This window comes from Mirounga leonina, unplaced genomic scaffold (assembly GCF_011800145.1).
Source record: "Mirounga leonina isolate KUSES-001 unplaced genomic scaffold, KU_Mleo_1.0 Mir_114, whole genome shotgun sequence".
Lineage (NCBI taxonomy): Eukaryota > Metazoa > Chordata > Mammalia > Carnivora > Phocidae > Mirounga > Mirounga leonina.
This window is the reverse complement of record NW_023270265.1, coordinates 23514700-23534513: the sequence shown is the minus strand read 5'-3', so window position 1 is coordinate 23534513 and position 19814 is coordinate 23514700. Positions and strand designations below refer to the sequence as shown.

At 54.3% G+C, this 19814-nt stretch overlaps 1 protein-coding gene across 1 annotated transcript in view; it reads left to right on the top strand.

Annotated features, from left to right (window-relative positions):
• The window catches only part of SLIT1 (slit guidance ligand 1), a 163263-nt gene extending 150173 nt beyond the window's left edge, over positions 1–13090 (top strand). Inside the window, exons 27-37 of the mRNA XM_035026232.1 lie at positions 98–222; positions 454–551; positions 3248–3391; positions 3543–3632; positions 6235–6372; positions 7681–7909; positions 9416–9546; positions 10002–10156; positions 11180–11468; positions 11816–12027; positions 12816–13090. Of these exons, the coding sequence (XP_034882123.1) occupies positions 98–222; positions 454–551; positions 3248–3391; positions 3543–3632; positions 6235–6372; positions 7681–7909; positions 9416–9546; positions 10002–10156; positions 11180–11468; positions 11816–12027; positions 12816–13054 (1850 nt within the window). The 3' untranslated portion in view covers positions 13055–13090. The remainder of the gene's footprint in view (positions 1–97; positions 223–453; positions 552–3247; positions 3392–3542; positions 3633–6234; positions 6373–7680; positions 7910–9415; positions 9547–10001; positions 10157–11179; positions 11469–11815; positions 12028–12815) is intronic.
• The last annotated feature ends 6724 nt before the right edge of the window (positions 13091–19814 follow it).

Genomic DNA, 19814 nt, shown 5'->3' with positions numbered 1-19814 from the left:
CAGGGAGGGCGCAAACCGCCTTGGGGAGAGGACTTCCACCACTCTCCCTGAGGGCTGTCCTGCCCTCCTCGGCCCTGACACCTGCCCCCTGTCTCAGGTCCCCCCGCCCTGGCTGTCCAGGCCAAGTGTGATCCCTGCTTGTCCAGCCCGTGCCAGAACCAGGGCACCTGCCATAATGACCCCCTTGAGGTGTACAGGTGTGCCTGCTCCAGCAGCTACAAGGTGAGTGGAGGCTGGGCCCCGCGGGGGGCTGTCTTGTTCACCCCTGTGCCCGCGGTGCACAGGGCAGGCGCATGAGGCAATGTTTACTCAGTGACCCAGCATGTGAATGAGCGAATGCAGGAGAGGCAGCTCCCGGGCCAGGGAGGCATGCTGCCGAGGGGGCTGGCTGTCTCTGTTGGCTCACACCAATCCCTGGGTCTCTCTGAGGTCCTCACTCACTTTGCCCCCCAGGGCCGAAACTGCGAGGTGTCCCTGGACAGCTGTTCCAGCGGCCCCTGTGGCCACGGCGGGACCTGCCGCTCGCAGGAGGGCGAGAATGCCGGGTTCATGTGAGTTGCCTGGAGGGGCCGGACCCTGGTGGGCGGGGTGCTGATGGTCCGGCAGCCAAGCCTCGTGCCTCCCTCCTCCCAGTGGGATGGCCCCGGCCTCCCTGTGTTGGAGGACGAGGTGGGGCTGCGCTGGGGAGGGGCAGGCACTCCCTAGAGACCCTCCATGCCTACGCAGGCCGGGCCCCTATAGCCCCGAGAGATGGGTCCTGCCGAGTCTCACAGCAGCCCGCGGGGCTGGGGCTTGGAGCTGTGCTACCCGGTCCTGCCCCAGGCCTCTCCCTGCCCATGCCGGGGGCCAGAGGGTCTTCTGATGGCCCTGGCAGTCCATGGCCAAGGGCCTATGCGGTGGCAGTGTTAAGGGGCAGTTCGGGGGTGTTTTACACCCCCTTAATCTCCACTAACCCCCAAGGCCTCCGCCTGGAAGTCAAAATCAGCTTGCTGTGCCCATGCTCCCTGAAGGCAGGGCCCCTAGCCAGCTCCTTGGTGGGGAGGCCTTCCCAGAGGTGGGAGCAAGTCCCAGGTGCGCCATCTGGGGCCCCCCATGGTCTCTGGGTCACACTGGTCACACCTGGGCAGCCGTTGTGCACCCCACCTTGGACTCCGTGAAGGGCCAGCCCTCCTGACTCCTGTCTGACCTTCCCACGTAAGCCCCCCCCATTGATTTCCCCCAGGACCCCTTGGTGAGCCCCCCACCTTCCCAGAGCTCTCCTGGACCCAGTTTTTCAAAGGAATATGTAGTATTTAATTGCTGAAAATAAACTGCCAGCCGAACAAATCCGCTCTTCGGAAAATGATGTTGAGTCTACTTGGCAGGAACAGCCAAACCTGTCTCTGCAAACCCAGATTGCCAGATGTAAAAAATAAAACACTAAACAGCCTCTCACAGGCCGTCACCTTGGAAACAGCGTCCTTCAAACAGGCTCCGTCCGTCAGTCCTCCTCTGGGCTTTGGCGGCAGCTCCCTCCAGGCCCCTCCTCTGCTAGACTCCTGGGGTGCGGGTGGTTCTGTGGAGCCTGGGGGGCTGAGAGGACCCCTCAGAAACGTCTGCTAGGCGGAGGGCAGGTGCAGCTGGGGCAGCCCCCTCCCCGCTGGAGGATGGGCCCTGAAACTGTGCTTCATACCTTTTTGTTCACATCCCCCCACCAAACAGGTGTTTTAAACCAAATCCCCTCTCACACATTCTTAGAGTGACAGCTAGCATTTTTCAGTGTAAGTTGAACTTTTTATTGCAAAGGAGGTAATTTCCAGGATATTGTAAATATTAATATTTAAAAATAAAACCACTTTTTAGCTCACTTTTATCATTTTCCAGTGGAATCTGAATAGCACAGCAATTCGATACCATTTTTTAAAACCACACCAACAAGCTCCTGTTTAATAGCTTCAACATTTTACCTCCTTTTTTCCTCCTCGAACTAGTATTTCCATTTTACTTCTCACCCCCACCTCCATTTCTCTTCCAATGTCTATGTCCTGTTGCTAGAGTATGCTCTTGAGCCCACTGCCATACTTGTCTGCCACCAACGTGGGCATGTAAGTTTATAGATATTTATTTGTCACCATAACCTCTGATGAAGTTTCTTTTGCGGAGGTGTTATTACAATTGTCAATAATATACAACTGATCAGAACATAACTCTAGCACCAAATTTTATTGATAATTATTATACATGAAAGTAAAATGTTACTGGACTCTTAATGAGCTCGGTGGAGCTCTTTGTGCTTTTCTTCTAACTGGTTCCTGTGTTCCGGGGTGAATAGGACAGAATGAGAGAAGGCTCAGCAGCCAATATGTTCCTTTTTTAAAAATATGTATACAGCTAGAAACGCTGAGAAAGTTTGTGCACATAAGTCATGGGGATTAGAAGTTTTATTGTAGCACGTCACTCAATTATTTGAAACCCTTTCGAGTTTATATGCCAAAAACCCCAGATTGATCTGTCCTCAAAAGTTATTTTTAATGCTTGATCAGCTGACCATCCCGTGAGCTCGCCCTTCAGTGATTTTTAATGCACAGAACTGGAACCTCTTGCAAAAGCGTTTGTCCAGTCATTTTGGAAACCTCGACCTTCCTAATTGTCCCTTTATTTGGTGCCCGAGGGTTTTGGGCTCCAGGCACGTCCCAGCTCACAGTCAGGTTGGGAGGTGTGTGTGCGCGTTTCTGAAGCTCTTGGGTAGGTGTGTTCAGGGAAGCGTTTGTGCAGAGCTTAAAGATCTGGAAATTAATTTCTCAGACCTCTCTGACCCACCTATCATTTGGAAGACCCCAGTGCCCCCTGGGGAAGGGTGTATGTTGGCTGGAAGACCATGGCTTTCCAGGACCCTCCACGAGCCGGCTCCTGTTTCCCCCCCAGCCCTGTTCTAGCCCCATCCCTGATGTATGAGCTAAGTGTCCTCGGCCTCTGTCCACCCTCCCCAGCCTCTGTGCGGCACCATCCCGGTACTCCCCAACTCTTGTCTGGTTGCCTGTCTCCTCATTGTCTCCCCAACTAGACTGTGAGTGAGCCCCCACAGTGCAGGGCTGTCTGATGTACTCTAACCCCGGCACCTAACAAGGGCCTGGCCCGGAGAAGGGACCAGAGCTCTGGGATGATGGTAGTCACCGGTGGGCACGGGCTTCCACCGGTGCCTCAGGAAGGCCACTGCCCTGGCCCGGGCCCACCTGCCCTGCTCTCCTCACCTGCCCCCCCCACCAAGGTGCTCCTGTCCCACCGGCTATGAAGGACCAACCTGTGAGGTGAATACGGACGACTGCGTGGAGCACCCCTGTGCCAACGGGGGTGTCTGTGTGGACGGCGTGGGCAACTATAGCTGCCGGTGTCCCCTGCAGTACACGGGTAAGTGTGGTGGGGTCTCATGCCCTGAGCCCCGTTCCCGGGGATGGAAGGGCCAGGGCCCTCCCTCAGTGTCTGCAGGAGGTTTCTGCTGGGCCAGCTGCCTGGCAGAGCCTGGGGGAAGTTCTCTCCTTCTTCTTCCTCCTTTCCCCAGGAAGGGCCTGTGAGCAGCTGGTGGACTTCTGCTCCCCGGATTTGAACCCATGTCAGCACGAGGCCCAGTGTGTGGGGACTCCAGACGGGCCCAGGTCAGTGTTGCCCGTTTTCAGGTCCAGACAAGTCCCCTCCCCTCTGCTGTCCCCATTCTATTTCCTTACTTGTCAAGTGGGTTTGGTCTTGGCTACACACGGTTCTTGCAAGTCAGTGCGGGGACAGGGTGGTGGTGGGCGCAGCTTTGGGCAGCCATACCTGGGTTTACAGCCGGACCCTGACTGGATGCCTTGACCACTCTGAGCCAGTCTTCTCTGCAAAGCGGGCGCCCCTGTAGCTTCCTCCTGGGGTGGCCGTGAGGGTCAGATGAGCAAATGCATGGAAAGTGCTTTGCTCCAAGTCTGACATCTGATAAGTGCTCCATGAAGGGCTCTTATCTTTCCAGATCCACAATTTCTCCTCCCCAATTACAAAATGCACAAAACTCTGAAAACCAAAAGCCCGTTTGATAGCAAAATCTGGTCTGAGCTGAACGTATTTGGTAATAAGACCTGACGCCCACTATTATGAAGCTACTTACGGTCACTATTCTTGCCGTGTAGTGCGAACATACGGACATCTTGCTACAGAAATGTGAACAAGTTTAATTAAGGGGCTGCCCCAGAGCCCACTGATGTGTTACATAATGCTTTAGGCATTGTATAACCTTTCCAAAATGCCAAAATTTCAGAATTGCAAAACCTATCTGGTGGTTTTGCCCAGGAGGTTTGGATAAGAGGTCATTGACTGTTGTCGCCATCTTTGTTACTGGCCTATATGGAAGTGCACTGTCACCTGAAGACTACATGAAAGTCATGGGCTTTTAAAATGTTTCCATTGCAGCTTTGTAAACATAGTCCCGGTTCTGGGACCCCTGTTCCACTGCTCAGGACAGCACAGGTGGTCAGGGTTGAGGCCTGTGGCTGAGGGACCCAACCCCAGCCACTCAGGCCAGGGTGGGGAGTGGAGCCTCTCAGAGCCCACCGTCCAGCAGGAGCTGCCCAAGGACAATGGCAAGAAGCAAGAGGAGGGGTTACTGAGGTCCAGTTGGAGACTGCGGGGTGCATGGGAGCCTCCATCCAAAGGCGGCAAAGATGCTGCACTTGTGGGTGAGCTGCTGGGGTGGCACGGTAGACCAAGGGGCAGTGGCAAATGAAGGGGTATGCCCGCTGCTTGGAGGGGCTGGACCTCAGGTGGTGGAATAAAGCAGGACTGCCCCGCATCCCTCCCCTCTTGGAGGGAAGATGGAACTAACTCAGCTGTGCCTGAACTCAGCAGGTATTCAGTACATTCACTGAATGAGTGAGGGAGGGGAGGAGTGAATGTAAATGTGGGCGGAGGCTTAGCTACTGCAACATTGTTCCAATTGCAGCTCTAGCCCCAGCAGTGGATTATGATCCCTAGGCTGTGTCAAGATTAACAGTAAAAATTAAAATAGAGGGGCACCTGCCTGGCTCAGTGTCTGACTCTTGGTTTTGGCTCAGGTCGTAATCTCGGGATCTTGAGATCGAACCCCATGTCAGGCTCGGCGCTCAGTGTGGAGTCTGCTTGTCCCTCTCCCTATGCTCTTCCCCCTGCTCGCATGCTCTCTCTCATGAATAATAAAATCTTAAAACAAGACCTAAAAAAGAGAAAGTATCCGAGTATCATGTCATTTTATGTAGTAAGGAGTATTGTGGCATGAAATTGGCTTTAGGTGTGTGTGTGTGTCCATGTACATACACGTATATATTCTTATTGGGTAGAAAAGTATTCCTTACAGCTTGAAAAACTGGGAATGAATAAAAACATCCAGGCAGGAGTAGAGCACCTGCCTGACAGGTTGTGTGATTGAGCTTGGAGTTTGCGGTTTAGTTTGGAAGAGTTTCCAACAGGGATCCCTTGATGACAGCCGGGAGGGCTTCCTGGAGGAGGTGTGGTATTGGCCAGGTTGAACTGAGGCAGGTAGAGAGAAGGGGATGTTTCAGAATCAATAGGTGTGAAGGTAGGGAAGGGCTGGTGGATTGGGGGTTGTTGACAGTGGAGACCTGTCTGACCACAGGGTGGGCCTGATGTGGGGGGAGCAGGACAGGGAGCATCTTGCAAGGCTGTGACTGAAAAGTAGGTGGAGTGTGCTCCTTATTTGATAGGCAAATAGTTGATCTCCAGGTAACCAGTGCGGCACAGTGAGAGCTGGCAGGCTGGGGGCTGGCCTGGTGTCCCTGAGCGGGGGCACTAGCTTTCCGGGGGGGAAGGCCAGGAGGCTGGTCTGGTGGAGTTGGGGAGGCTGGAGAAGAGAGCTAGTTGAGCCCTACGATTCAGGGCCTTGTTCTGGAGAGCAGCTGGGCAGGTCGAGAAGGGCTGAAGTTTGGCCTTGGATGTGCTGTCAGTGGTCATGGTGGGTCCTCCATGACAAGATCCCCTTCTCATGCCACTGGATGTCCAACCTCCCAGCCCAGAACCTGCCCCCACACAGAGGCCCACACAGAGCTCCCTTCCTGTACCAGAAAAGGGTCCCAGGACGGGCTGGGGGGCAGCTTTCTCTCCGGGGCTCTGTTTGACCTCCTGATTGTCCCATAGACGCACGGGCCTTGGGGTTCTCTGTCCACACATGGCCCCCGACCCCACAGGCTCCTGACTGAGTGAGGGACTGACCGCCCCCCACCCCTGGTCGCCTCCCAGGTGTGAGTGTGCACCAGGTTACGCAGGTGACAACTGCAGTGAGAACCAGGATGACTGCAGGGACCACCGCTGCCGGCACGGGGCCCAGTGTGTGGACGAAGTCAACAGCTACTCTTGCCTCTGTGCGGAGGGCTACAGGTGAGTGGCCCCGGGGCTGGCAGGAGCCCCCAAGCATAGCTGAAGGGAGGGAGTAAGGGTCCTCGTCTGGAAGTTGGATCCTGGGGTTCTAACCGTGGCTGTGCCATCCCCAGCTGTGTGGCCTTGGGGAAAGTCCCCTAATCACTCAGACCATAAGCACGGGGTTCCTAAACTGTTTGGTGGAGGGAGTGGGAGGTGGGTACAGATTACTGCCCAGTGCCCACCACATACCTGCCCAGTGCACCTTTCTGAAGACACTTCCTGGCATAAAGGTCACTTATCTTCACAGCTGGACTTCTCTGAAAGGTTGGGATTGGGGGGGTACTTGCCCTCCTTCTGGACACCCACGTCCCAGGCTCTGCTTGGGTCTTTTTTTTTTTTTTTAACTGTTTTATTGAGCTATAATTCACATGCCCTATAATTTACCCAGTTTCAGTATATAATTCAGTGGCTTGTAGTATACTACCAGAATTGTGCATCTATTAACCATAATCAACATTTTCATTACTCCAGACAGAAACTCCATACCTCTTATCTGTCACCCCCCACCCCAGTCTCAGCTCCAGGCAACCAATAATCTAGTACTTGTGTCTATAGAGTTGCTTATCCTGGATATTTCCTCTAAATGGAATCACACAATCTGTGGTCCTTTGTGACTGGCTTCTTTCACTTGGTATCCTGTTTGGGGGCTTCATCCATGTGGCAGCATGCATTAGAACTTCATTCCTTTTTGTGGCTGAGTAATATTCCATTGTACGGACAGACCACACTCGTGTATCCATTCATCCGCTGAGAGCATTTGAGTTGTTTCTGCTCTCGGCTGCTGTGAACACTGGTGCTGTGGGTGTAGTGTGGGTCAGAACTCCCTGCTGGTAGTCCTGTCCCCTCTTTTATTTCTTTAGTCATTTGCGTCTTCACTCTTTTGCTTGTGTCTGTTTTTTTCCTGTAAGATGGGCAATAGTAAAATTTGCTAGCAGACTTGACTGCCATGAGCCATGAGTGCTTCTCCAACTTTGATCTGCACACGATCTTGTTAAGAAGCAGATTCAGGTTTTCCATCTCTGACAAATGCCCAGGGGATAGCGATGATGCTGTTCCAGGGACCACACCGGTTTCTCACCTTGTTTGCGGTATCCTTCCGGCTCCTAGTTCTCTCGGGAAAAGTGTTCTTTAGGAGCATCTTCTGTTGCTTTAAGGATCCACTTCCCCAAGATGTCCAGCGAATTTCTCTCTAGCACTGTGGGAGAGAAAGCTGTCGCCTTGCCCCTTTGCCCGGCCTTCTCTGACCTGTATCTCCTCCCCTCTCAGCGGGCAGTTCTGTGAGTCTCCTCCCGCCCCCAGAAGCCCCTGCGAGGGGACTGAGTGCCAGAACGGGGCCAACTGCGTGGACCAGGGCAGTGGGCCTGTGTGCCAGTGCCTCCCAGGCTTCGGCGGCCCCGAGTGCGAGAAGCTGCTCAGTGTCAACTTTGTGGATCGGGACACCTACCTGCAGTTCACCGACCTGCAGAACTGGCCCCGGGCCAACATCACGCTGCAGGTGCGCGCCCAGGGTGCCCGGTCGCAGAGGGGAGTCGGGCAGGTCAGAGCAGTGGGGTGGGGGGGCATCCCTGCCCCGGAGAACTGGGAGGAGCCTGTGTAATCAAAACTCTTTGGATATGGGTCCAGCAGATGTGGGAAGGTTATTGGGTCACAAAAGCAATCTCCGATCAGGGAAGGGGGTGGGGGAGTGGTCTCAGGCAGCTGGATCCTCTCCTGCCACCCTCACGGGCTCCTCAGCGCCAGCCTTCAGCGCTGCACACTCCACGTGGCTGGGACACGGCCGGAGCTGGCCCCAGGCTTCAGCTCCGGCCTTGTATCTTTAGCCTCCTGGCCCTGGGGCCCTTATTTTGCTGTTTCCTGTCTTGAATTTCATCTCCGAACATCAGTTTGTGGAGGGCAAAAAGCACATCCCGCTTGAAGGGCACTGTTTGCCAAACAGTTTTTGGGGAGGCAGAGGAGGGGAGGGTGCACATCACATTAAGATGATAAAAGTCTGTGTGTCCTCTTTGGCGAGCTCACTCTTCCTCCTGCATTCCCCACCCCAGCAGTCATGTCTCTTTCTCCTTTGCTCACAGAGCTCCTCAGCCTCCCCGCGTGCTTACTATGCCTCCCCTATTTCATCACCTTTCCCAAATCCTGCCCACGTGCACGGTCTACACTGAGAGAATGCAGCTAGCCTAACTGCTCAACAACATAAAATTCCCCCAAACCCTCTCAGCCACGGCCTCAGGCCCCTCCTTAGGGGAAGTCTGCCCCACTGCCCACCCCCCTTTGTCGCAGGCTCTGCCCTGTCAGCTGGTAGGACAGCAATCAACGGCCGCAGGGCAGATCTCTGATTGGCCTGCCTTCAGCCACATGCCCATCCCTGGCCTGGCCACAGAGTCCAGCGAGAGGGGGGATATGATGGGCCCAGCCTGGGCCCTGTGCCAGCCCTATGAGACCAGGGAGTCAGGCTCTTCACCAGAAGAAATGGGGGAAGAGGGACAAGACAGGCTCAGGGTTCCTACAGCATCGGCGAGAGATCTCCCTCCCCAGGTAACTCCAGCTTTTGCTTGCACAGCTCCAGAGGCAGGCACTACCTCTTGAGTGGCTCCTTCCAGGCTGGGGTGGTCGTGGCTGTTAGCCTTCCTTACACTTGTCCTCTTGGTGGTTCCCAGAGGCCCACAGAACAGGCTACCCCACAGCCATCAGACTTTCCTCTCTGGGCAGGTAGCCCTAAGGTCTCTTACTTGCCCCTCCAGCACCCAGTTTCCAGGCCTCAGCTGGTCCATCTGCCTTCTCTCTGCAGCCCTGGCCAGCCTGGCAGTGGATGGCATTTGAGCCCAGGGGCTATTGGCCTCTGTCAGCATCCCCTGGAGGAGGTGTCCCCTGGGCAGGCTGGGTAGTCAGGGGAGGACCACTCTGCACACAGCATTCCTCTTCCAAATGTGGGTCCTCCATCTGCCCCACCTACCCGTGCCACTGCTGTGTGGGCTGGGGTAGACAGACTGCCCTCGCCCCTCAGGTCTCCACGGCAGAGGACAACGGGATCTTGCTGTACAATGGGGACAATGACCACATCGCAGTGGAGCTGTACCAGGGTCATGTGCGTGTCAGCTACGATCCAGGCAGCTACCCCAGCTCTGCCATCTACAGGTAAGGCTCCATCATGCCCCCCCCACCCTCCCTCAGGGTCTCCCGGGCCAAGAGCAGGTGGTTATCGGGACCACCAGGACCTGGGCTGCCTGAGTGGGAAGGGCATTTGAACCATCTAGTGTGGCCCTAGCTTGGGGCTGAGGCCGAGGCCTGAGCAGTGGGCCCAGCCTTCCCTATCCCACCTCCTCCTCACTGGGGGCTCCTTCGTGGGAAGGGAGTGATGGTAAGTTGGAAACCCCTGCCCCAAACTGCTCAGCTTTCCCCAGGGTGTCCCGAGAAGGGAAGCAGGAGGGACCAGGCCCTAGGCCACAGGGTCTACATACCCTCCTCCCTTAGAGATGTTATTCCTTGGGAAACAGCAGCTGTACCAGTGGCCTTTCTGGGGAAGGGCCCAGGCAGAGATGGGCCGAACTGAAGCCCATTCCCTGCGGTGGGGGCACCCCATCTTCTTCCAGTGCTGAGACGATCAACGATGGGCAGTTCCATACTGTTGAGCTGGTCACCTTTGACCAGATGGTGAATCTCTCCATCGATGGAGGCAGTCCCATGACCATGGACAATTTTGGCAAACACTACACGCTAAACAGCGAGGCCCCCCTCTACGTGGGAGGTAAGGACCTGGCCCAAGGAGAGGCTGTGGCTGGCTCACGTGATGGGGACAGCCATTCCAGGTGGGGCTTCTGTTGCTCTCTGGCCTAAGGCTTGCCAGGAGGGCTGGTGCCCAGGCCACTGGACTGGGGGGGTATCCCAAGCCACTGGTGGATTGTCCTTCCCAGCCTGGAGCCCAGGCTGACCAAGAACGATGGGTACCTGGGTTCAGTCTGAGGCCTGTCCTTGAGGGGACCCTGGACCTTTCCCAGCTGTCTTCCAAAGTGGGTACCTTTCCTCTTGGCTTTGGGCCAGGAGGGGCTTGTCAAGTGTTCAGGGTCCATTCCCAGTCTTGGAGCCCTGTGAGGCTCAGAGCTGCTGCAGGAGGCCCAGGCTCAGAGTCCATGCATCAGCTGAGGACCTCCCAGGTAGCTTTCTGTGCTTTGCAGGCAAACATTTCCAGGTCCAGACAAGTCCGGTTTCTGCAACGGTGGGGCTTTCTCAGTGCTGCAGAGGGCCCTGGCGAGACTTTGGGCAGCTGTGAAGGAGAGAACCCTGGGTTCTAATCCCAGCTCTGCGGTTTATTAGTTGTACAATTTCGGGCAAGTCACTGAGTACCAGATGGGGTTTAGCCTCTCCAACCTCGGAGGGTTGCTGTGATGACCACAAAAGCAGGTGACAAAGCTCTAGGCTCTGGTTCTTTGTTGCTTTTGGAGTAAGGAGGTAAGAGCTGGTGTCCCACAGGGTAGGAAGGAGCCTTGGATGACGGCAGCCAGACCTTAGGCACCCAGGGCTTTCTTTGTCAGCTGGCTACAGCTAGGCCTGGCACCCCCGGGCTCTGGTCATAGAGGGGGCAGCTTTTCTATTTCTTCCGGGAAAGGAATCTGGACCCTCCAATGTGGCAAAGGACCTTGGCCCAGGGTTGCAGAAACAGAAGGGCCGATGGTGGGAGGGAACACTGTGCAGATGCCCAGTGGACCTCAGTGGTGCCAGGCACGGTCTGAGCCTGACTCGGCCCAGCTCTGCCCCCTCCTGCCCACCCCAGGGATGCCAGTGGATGTGAACTCAGCCGCCTTCCGCCTGTGGCAGATCCTCAACGGCACCAGCTTCCATGGTTGCATCCGAAACCTATACATCAACAACGAGCTGCAGGACTTCACCAAGACTCGGATGAAGCCGGGCGTGGTGCCAGGCTGTGAGCCCTGCCGAAAGCTCTACTGCCTCCACGGCATCTGCCAGCCCAGGGCCGCTCCGGGGCCCGTGTGCCATTGTGAGGCCGGCTGGGGGGGCCTGCACTGCGACCAGCCAGCAGACGGCCCCTGCCATGGCCACAAGTGAGCCTGGGCTGGGTTCAGGGAGCCCTCACCCCCTGCCCCACCTGTGGGTTCCCTTTCCTTCCCTTCCCTGCAAGCTCCTATCGCCAGGGTGAGGGCTGCTGCATGTACTATATTTTTAACCCCCCAGACTGGAACATGTGGCCCAACACAGGGTTTTATTTTTTTCTAATTTTCAGTTTGTATTAATAGGAAGGCATCCCCAGGGACACAGAATCTCACTTTGCTCCCCTTTGCTCTTGGGCACAGAATAACATCCCATGACGCCAAGGCTGGGGTTGTGGGGTACCCTAGGACTGGACTGGCTCCAGCCTATTCTCACAGCACCTTTTCTCTGTCCCCTCTAGGTGTGTCCATGGAAAATGTGTGCCCCTCGACGCTCTTTCCTACAGCTGCCAGTGCCAGGATGGGTACTCAGGGGCTCTGTGCAACCAGGCTGGGGCACCTGCAGACCCCTGTGGGGGCCTGCAGTGCCTGCATGGCCACTGCCAGGCCTTGGCCACCAAGGGGGCACACTGTGTGTGTGACCCTGGCTTTTCGGGCGAGCTGTGTGAGCAAGGTCAGGGGCCCCCCTCCTGACATGCCCTCTCCACAACTTGCAGTAGTGACTTGACTTTTCCTCCTCCCAACCTGGCAACCCCTCTGCGCCCCCTCCCCTCTCCTGCACCGCTATGGGGCTGGGCTTTGAGCCCCATCACCAGATAAATGGCGCAGCTTGCCCTAAGCCCCCCGTACACGGGGAAGTGCCCCTTCTGGCTGGGGTCTCTCCTTACAGAAGGGACTGCCCAGGGTAACAGCTCCTGCCCGAACCCCCACATCTTGGCCCCATTACCTTGTGCCCCTGGGAGCAGCAGGAAGTCTGAGGGTTGGGAACTGGAACTCTTTCCCAGGCCCTCCCTGGCCCCTGTGACCAAGATGCTTCTGCAGGCATAGAGACTGCTGAGGCTGGGCAGAGGGAAGGGGAGAAGTCCAGAACTCAAGCACCTTCAGGGTCCCCAAGGCCCCCCCTGCTCCTGGCACAAATTCCTTCTCTATTGTTCTTGCCTTCCCAGCCTCCAGCCTCCAGCCTCCAGCCTCCTCTTGCACGGAGCCCACTTACCTGGCAGCCCAATCTGTCCTGGAGGCTCCTGGCAGCTGGAAAGTTCTTCCTTCCTACTCACTGGACTGTGGGCCCAGGAGGAAGCTCGTGCATGTGCATGTCTGGTGGGGACGGAGGTGGAGTCTGAGCGCTAGAGGCCCTGGTGCTTGGAGCTGCTTCTCCTCCTCCTCCTCCTGCCTTGCCCCCTGGGCCAGCGTGGCCCCCCGGGGTGTGCCCTGAGGCTTTCTCTTGGTGTCTGTCCTATCCAGAGTCCGAGTGCCGGGGCTCCCCTGTCCGGGACTTTCACCAGGTCCAGAGGGGCTATGCCATCTGCCAGACCACGCGCCCGCTGTCGTGGGTGGAGTGCCGGGGCTCATGTCCAGGGCAGGGCTGCTGCCAGGGCCTGCGGCTGAAGCGGAGGAAGTTCACCTTTGAGTGCAGCGACGGGACCTCTTTTGCGGAGGAGGTGGAGAAGCCCACCAAGTGTGGCTGCGGCGTCTGCGCCTAGCGCCTGGCTGGACGGGGAGGGGGCACGGCTGCGGCGGAGCTCGGCGGCCGGCAGCAGGGATGGGGGTGCGGGGCCGGCGGCGCCGACCTCCTGGAGTGCGGGGGCGGGGGCGGGGCCCGGTCTGCAGGCCGCCCTCTCCGGAAGTGCCTTGCACAAAGAGGCGCTTAATAAATATTTGTTGAATGAATGTGTGCTTGAGGTCAGGCCAAGAAGTGCAGAATGGTGACACCTCCTGCTTGCCTACTACTTGGGTCTGAAAAAGGGACTGGCCCCTTCCCCAGCCAGCTTTCCCCTCTCACCTGTGGCCCATGCTGGCCTCAGAAGCTCCCTGCCCCCTGCCCCCTGCAGATAACCTTGAAGGCTCCCCTGGGGCAGCCGGCCTGGCTCTCTGCTCCGCTTGCTGCTGCAGCATGGGCTAGCAGTAGGCCAGGCTGCAGAGGGGAAGGGCCCTCCTGCTGGCCAGGAAGGGACTGACCCGTGCCCCCTGGGCTGAGGAGAACTGCAGCTACTGCTCCATGGGTAATGAGGCTGGGGATGGGGTTGGATCTTAGGACCAGAACTCTGAATCCTGAAGTTATGGGTTGACCATTGTAGCTTCAAGGATGGGGCTCTCAGGTGGAGGAAACGCCCACTGGGTCTGTTTGGGGTGGCGAGCCCACCAGAGAAGATGGTGGGGAGGGGGGAGGTTGGTTCTTGGTTCTAGCTGAATAACCACCACATCCAGACACTGACCACCAAAAGGGTATTGGTCTTGGGCGATCTCAGCCCCAAGATGCTGGCAAGCCACTGGCAGGGGGACAGGGTCAAGGGGGTTTGGGCGAGGCTGCTTAGCCAGGGAGGGGTCTCCTCCCGTGGACACTGGGTTCAGATCCCCTCGCAGTGTAGACCAGTAGGGAGCAGTGGTCCAGGCACCAGGAAACCTCTGCTGCCTCCGTCACCCTGGGCCAACTTCCTCCCCACAGGCCTCAGTCTCCTCAGCTATCAAATGGTGAGGTGGTTTGACTGAACATAGGTAGAAGCAGTGTAGACCCTCCCACTGTGGCTCCAGAAGGGAGGCTGGAGGAGCTAGATCCATTTTCATTAATCACATCAACAAATATTTACGTGCCGAACGGCTGCTGGTACTGGGCTGCTCTCATGGACAGATACGAACTAATTGTAGAGCATCATAGGAGTAACCAACATGCTTGGGATGAGATGAGCCGAGGGCTCCAACCACAGACGGTGGCCCAGGCTAGAGCTGCTCATCCTAGACATTTGCAAGGAAGGACTCTGTGTTGAGTCACTCACTATGTGGCCATGTGACTACACATCCTTCTTTTCCATGCAGAATGAAAACACAAAAAGCTTATCTTTGAGCATAAGTGGCAAACTGGCTAGAAGATAGGTCACACTCTCCTACCCAGATGTCTCCCCAAGACAGTGTGCCCCAGAGGACCCCAGTGGGCAAGGGGAGTGAGCATATCCCTTTCCTGGCCCCTTCCATCTACAACCAGAAGACAGGGTTGGGGGAGCAGCCTGTGGTGTGGCTGAGGTGGTCTTGGGCCCGTATCCTCAGCCACCATGGGCGGTGCGGGGAGGGAGCTCTGGACACTGAGCAGTAGAGGGCTGGAGCCCCTTGCAACTGAGGAAGCCTGGCATGTTCCACTGCACTGGGACTCCGGCCAGTGAGTTTGAGTCCTGGAAGCCCTGTAATGCGAAGGGGATCCTGCCCTGCCCAACTGCAGAGGTGTTTTCATGGCTGGATCTACTCTTCACCAGGGACTGGGCTCTACTATAGTTCTGAGCAAGGCTGCAGTGCCCCTCCCCTCCACGGACAGCAGCTGGGGCCTTGAGAGGCTTCTCCTAGGGCTGCACAGCCTCCCTCTGTGGGACCGTGGAGAGCAGCTCTAGCACAAGGCAGGTGCTGATCTATGGAGGCAAGCTCAAGCGTAGCTGGCTCACTCCTCGCACGGAACACAGGTGTTCTGGGACCACCGGCCCCGAGACACTTCTCTTCCTTTGGCCATCGCCGTCCCCCACTGCCCTGGAGTAGATGAGGCTCCCTGGGCTTGAGGGGCACCAACCGGCAGCAGCCTCTTCACCGGCAGATGGGTGACGGCTGCCAGGAGTCCTGCACTCCCAGTGCTGTGGGGTTGGGAGGGCAGAATACAGGGGTCTGTTCACAGGGAGTGTCCTGTGAGCTGGCCACAGCCCCCACCCACCCCTCCACAACACCCCACAACCCAGCCTGGCCCCACGCTCACTCGCTTTCAAGCTGGAAGACTGGGATCCACCCCAAGAGTGGGGGCAGCAAGGGGCTGTGTGTCCCAGGATCAACATTCCCTCAACCACCGACCTGGAAGTTGCTAAGGAGCTGGATCACCGCTCATCTTGCCTGTTCACACTGAGGCCCAGGAGAAGGCTCTGGCAAAATCATCTGATAAGTCACCTCCATACCTGTCACCCCTTCAGTAAAGACCTTCATTCACTTTGATGTCACCACTGGTTCTCTCCATTAAACACGCGCTGAAGAGACACAAGCAGGGCAAGTCCTGGGGTTGCTGCCATCACCACTGGCCACAGTAGCCCCAGCTCCCCGTGAAGGTGTCAGAAAAGGCCAGACTCGTCTCCTTTTTTGCCTGCTATTAGCCTAACCGCGAAAGTATCTCTTTATACAGAATACTTAACAGATTCTAATATATATTTGTATTTCATTTTGTTATAGTATTTTTATATGTTAAAGTCAATATCCGGTGTCTCGTTTTGCTTTTCAGATGTGGGGTGGTTGTGACATTTTGTTTAGGGGTTTCTGTAGTCTTGTCTGGATCACTCTTTTAGAGAGACTGGTTTAGAACAGGCCCGTGAGGGAGCCACACCTGTCCTTTCCCTAGAATTGTTCTAGAATGTGTTGGATATTGTCTTTTGTCTTCCATGTGAACATGACATTGATTCACTCAGGTTCTGCCTTGTCGATCTCTTTTTCTGCACCAAGGATGAGCCCGGGGCTGCTGACATAGCTGCTTCCCAGGGTTTGGGGGTTTCTGAGCTGCCCACACACACTGGCCACAATCCAGGGACGGCTCTCAGATGCAGCACATGTAGGACGCCCGCCCTTGGAACTCTCTGGTCTTCCTGAAGTGGCAGAGGAGGTGGGTTCCTCCTGAAGGAGGAAGGGGAGGTCTAGGGGATGGCTTGGTCATCGCTCCCTGGGGATGTCAGGGCAGGCAGACCCTGGCATGGCACAGCACATGTGGAGCTGTGGGGAGGCTGCTCAGCCTCATTTCCCTTCAAGTGTCTCAGTCACACCCAAATTTTGTGTTTGTGAACAGAGCCACATCCACATTTAAGCTGGCTCTGAAGGTTTCATTTAATCAGGGCAACAGATGAGAAAGCAACGTGGAAAGGTGCCCGTGCTTCATCCTGAGGGACAGAGAGCAGCTGAACCAGGTCCTGTAAGGTTAACCTATCACCATGAACCAGTGGTTCACAGGGATCAGTGGAGAAAGATGGCAAACATACTTCTACAGTAGTTCCGCTGATTTCAGACTGCAGAATCGCTCTTAGGAGTTTTGTAGGATGCATGACCTGAGCATCTAGGTAAGGCCCAGCCCTGGCAGTCAGGCTGGGCAAGGCCACTACCACCAAGGGGGCCCAGCTGGCCCTCTGATGCCACGACTACAGAATGATTTCCCACTAGATCATAATGATGGTTGCCCAAGTCATACCTTAACAGCACGTGGTCACCCTGCAAGTGGGCAGTGATGGTAACTGCAGTGCCTGCAAAGCAATTAGGGATTTGGGAGGAAAAGTAATGAACTGGGTATAGGAGAGAAAATGGGGTAAAACAGGGTTGTAAGCTCAAGTGTCTGGACAGTAGGTTACCTAAGTAAGTCAAGTGGGCACATGCCCTCCTGGCCCATAATTTGTATCACCACTTTTGATAAAGCAGCAGGTAAGAGACCTATTTCCCTACTATTAAAGAAAATAGGGACAAATGGTAGCTGACAAGGACTATGGTGACCTTAAAGGCACATTTTCCAATCTACTGAGTTCCAGCTGATTCTCACCATGCACCAACTTTATCAGATCCTCACTGTCACTTTTTAAAAGAGAAGCCAGAAACCAAATTTTATGTCAACACTCACAGTATATGTGTATAATTTTTTAAACACTAGGCTAAATAAAACACATCTGTGAGCCACCAGTTTACAACCTCTGAGTTAAAGTGAAGTAAGTAGCAAATTTAACAGTTCAAAGGAAATCCCCAGCCAAGGAAATGGACATAGCCGGGCTTGGCTGGGGAGTGGAAGCAACAGAAAGAACGACCAGGCTTCCAACTAGAGTTGCCAAGTTTTCCTGAGATCGGTGCTAACGCATCTCTATCATCCTGATGCCCGTGCTGTCAAGAGTTAATTTTCGAGATGGCCCCTCACTCCAAGCCCGTCAGTCTGCACCTCTTAGATATATTCTAGTTATTCTACCAATAGGATCAATATGGGAGGAAAAGAAGTCTCTTTTAACAATGAAAAGTCCTAATGTGGAACAAGATGATTCTCCGAATCCCGATTAAGAGAGGTAGCCCGACTGTCAGCTGCAGGGTTATTTTTACTGGATATAGTTCTGCATGTCGATGGCCACTGTCATATAACTTACTAATGAAATCATGGCTGATTCCACAGGATTCACTGGCCCACTAGACGCTTACATAGACCCTTCTCAAGCAGAACTGAAAGAATACAGTGAAACGGTCACAAGGCTAGGAAATGTAAGAATTTCCTGCCAGCATTCTGCCAGGCCCCAAAACGGACTACAGAGAGCTGGGGCAGCCCTCCTTGGTGGCTGTGGACATCACCCCCGAATTTAACAGTGGCTTACCTGGTTCAGCTGCTCTCTGTCCCTCAGGATGAAGCACGGGCACCTTTCCAACTCCACGGTGGGAATTCCCAAGGATTCATCCACAGTGTTTTCTTTCCCCTGAAGTTAGGCGTACCTCACAAAATGGCCACAGAGCTACCAAACAATGTTCCTTTAAGTCCCAACACCGTGGCTGAGGCAGAAGTATGAAGAAGTATTGCTTTTTGGTTCCTTCTGGCAACTTCTCAACTTTGCCAGAGGTTACAAGTGGAATACTGGGCTTCCATGCATTCTGTTCCCTCTCCAGTAACTACACAAACACACTTTAATATCAAAGAAGTTTAATACGCTGCAATAAAATAAGCGCCTAGAAAAAGCTCATGGAATAGATGTCAATGTTAGAGAAATCCCTCCCACACATCCTCTAGCTCCATACCCCATCCCTCAAAACCAAACAAGAAAATCTGAAACAACAAAGGAAATCCTTCCAAGCTTGGATTTCAGCGAGGGCCCCTTTACCAATAACAAGAACACAGTTTCCTACATGGCCTAATAGGAAAGTAAAACACAGAAGCACAAAAAGCCCACAGATTTCAATATTTAAAAGACTTGGTACATATTCAAAGTTAAAATAACTCCAACTTTTATAGCTATACATATTGTTTTAAAGCAACTTAATATATTTTTAAATTTCATATATACACTCTCAAAGGTTCTTCAGGTGAGGTATGTAAACATTGTCTAATGAAAATTTTTCAATGTTTCAAACCAACAAATTCACAGCATACATTGAATTTTCATCCATTAAAGACACAGTATTTTCCTACACTCACTAACATAATGGAAATCCAGGCCCAAGAGATACACGCCGATCATCCAGATTACCATTTGCAGAATTTCTCAATTCACTGCTTTTGGAAAGACCACCTTCACACAGGTTAGGAGCGCACACTTGATACTGGGAAGGGGCTAGGCCCTCCGGAGACTCTCTCCTTGGGCATCTGGATCACTGGCTAAGACTCACAAGACAGCAAAAAGGAGCACATCTTAACAACTACAAGATTGACCTCGGCAATGACAACACTGGGAGGAACCAGAAAGACCTTAAAGGAACGGTAGAGATTCATCTTAGAGCTCCCTGGATCCACAGCCGGATCAGCAGCCCCTGCCCTAATCTCATTCTGAAGGGTCGTGGCCTAAAAAGAATAAAAATCCCACACGGCACCTGAGCTTCAGTTAAATTGCATGGGCCTCCTATGCCCCCTTGGCCCCTGAAAGGCATTAACTCTAGCCTAAAGTAGGACCCTGGGCTGTGCTTTTCATACAGGTTGGGGTTGAATTTCTTAGTATCATAATGCATATGGGAAAATAATGCCATGAGTTCACAAAGACGACCAATGCCTGCACACAGGCACAGGCCAGTGACCTTGGAGGAGCTCAATTTTGAAAACTACTTGTTCCCTGAGGGTAAACAGCAGGCTTCTACTGAGATTAAGTGAGGCTAATAAGGGGATTATTTATTACAAGGTAATAACACTTGGGGAGCCTCAGGCCAGAGTTCTATTTTACTCCCACATTAATCTACGATGCCCCTCCCCGCCCTCCCACCACCACAAGTAGTCACCTCCCCAATGACACAATATAGTCAGTCTCTTTCCTCTTGCTTGCTTTCAGGCTCAGCAATGGAAAGTTTATTTCCTAACGCACCCACTTCAATCTAAAAAAACACTAGTGAAAAATTCCAAACACCATCATAAATACAAAAGAGAAGACATATTCCAAAGCCTAAAAAACTACCTTATTCTATTCATGGTTATTTGGGTGTGGGGTATTTTTCATAAAGTTTAGGACGGTCACAGGAGAGGCTGCTAGAAAGCTGCTTAGAAAGCTGTGGAACTGGACACGCTGGGAGCCGTGGAAGAGG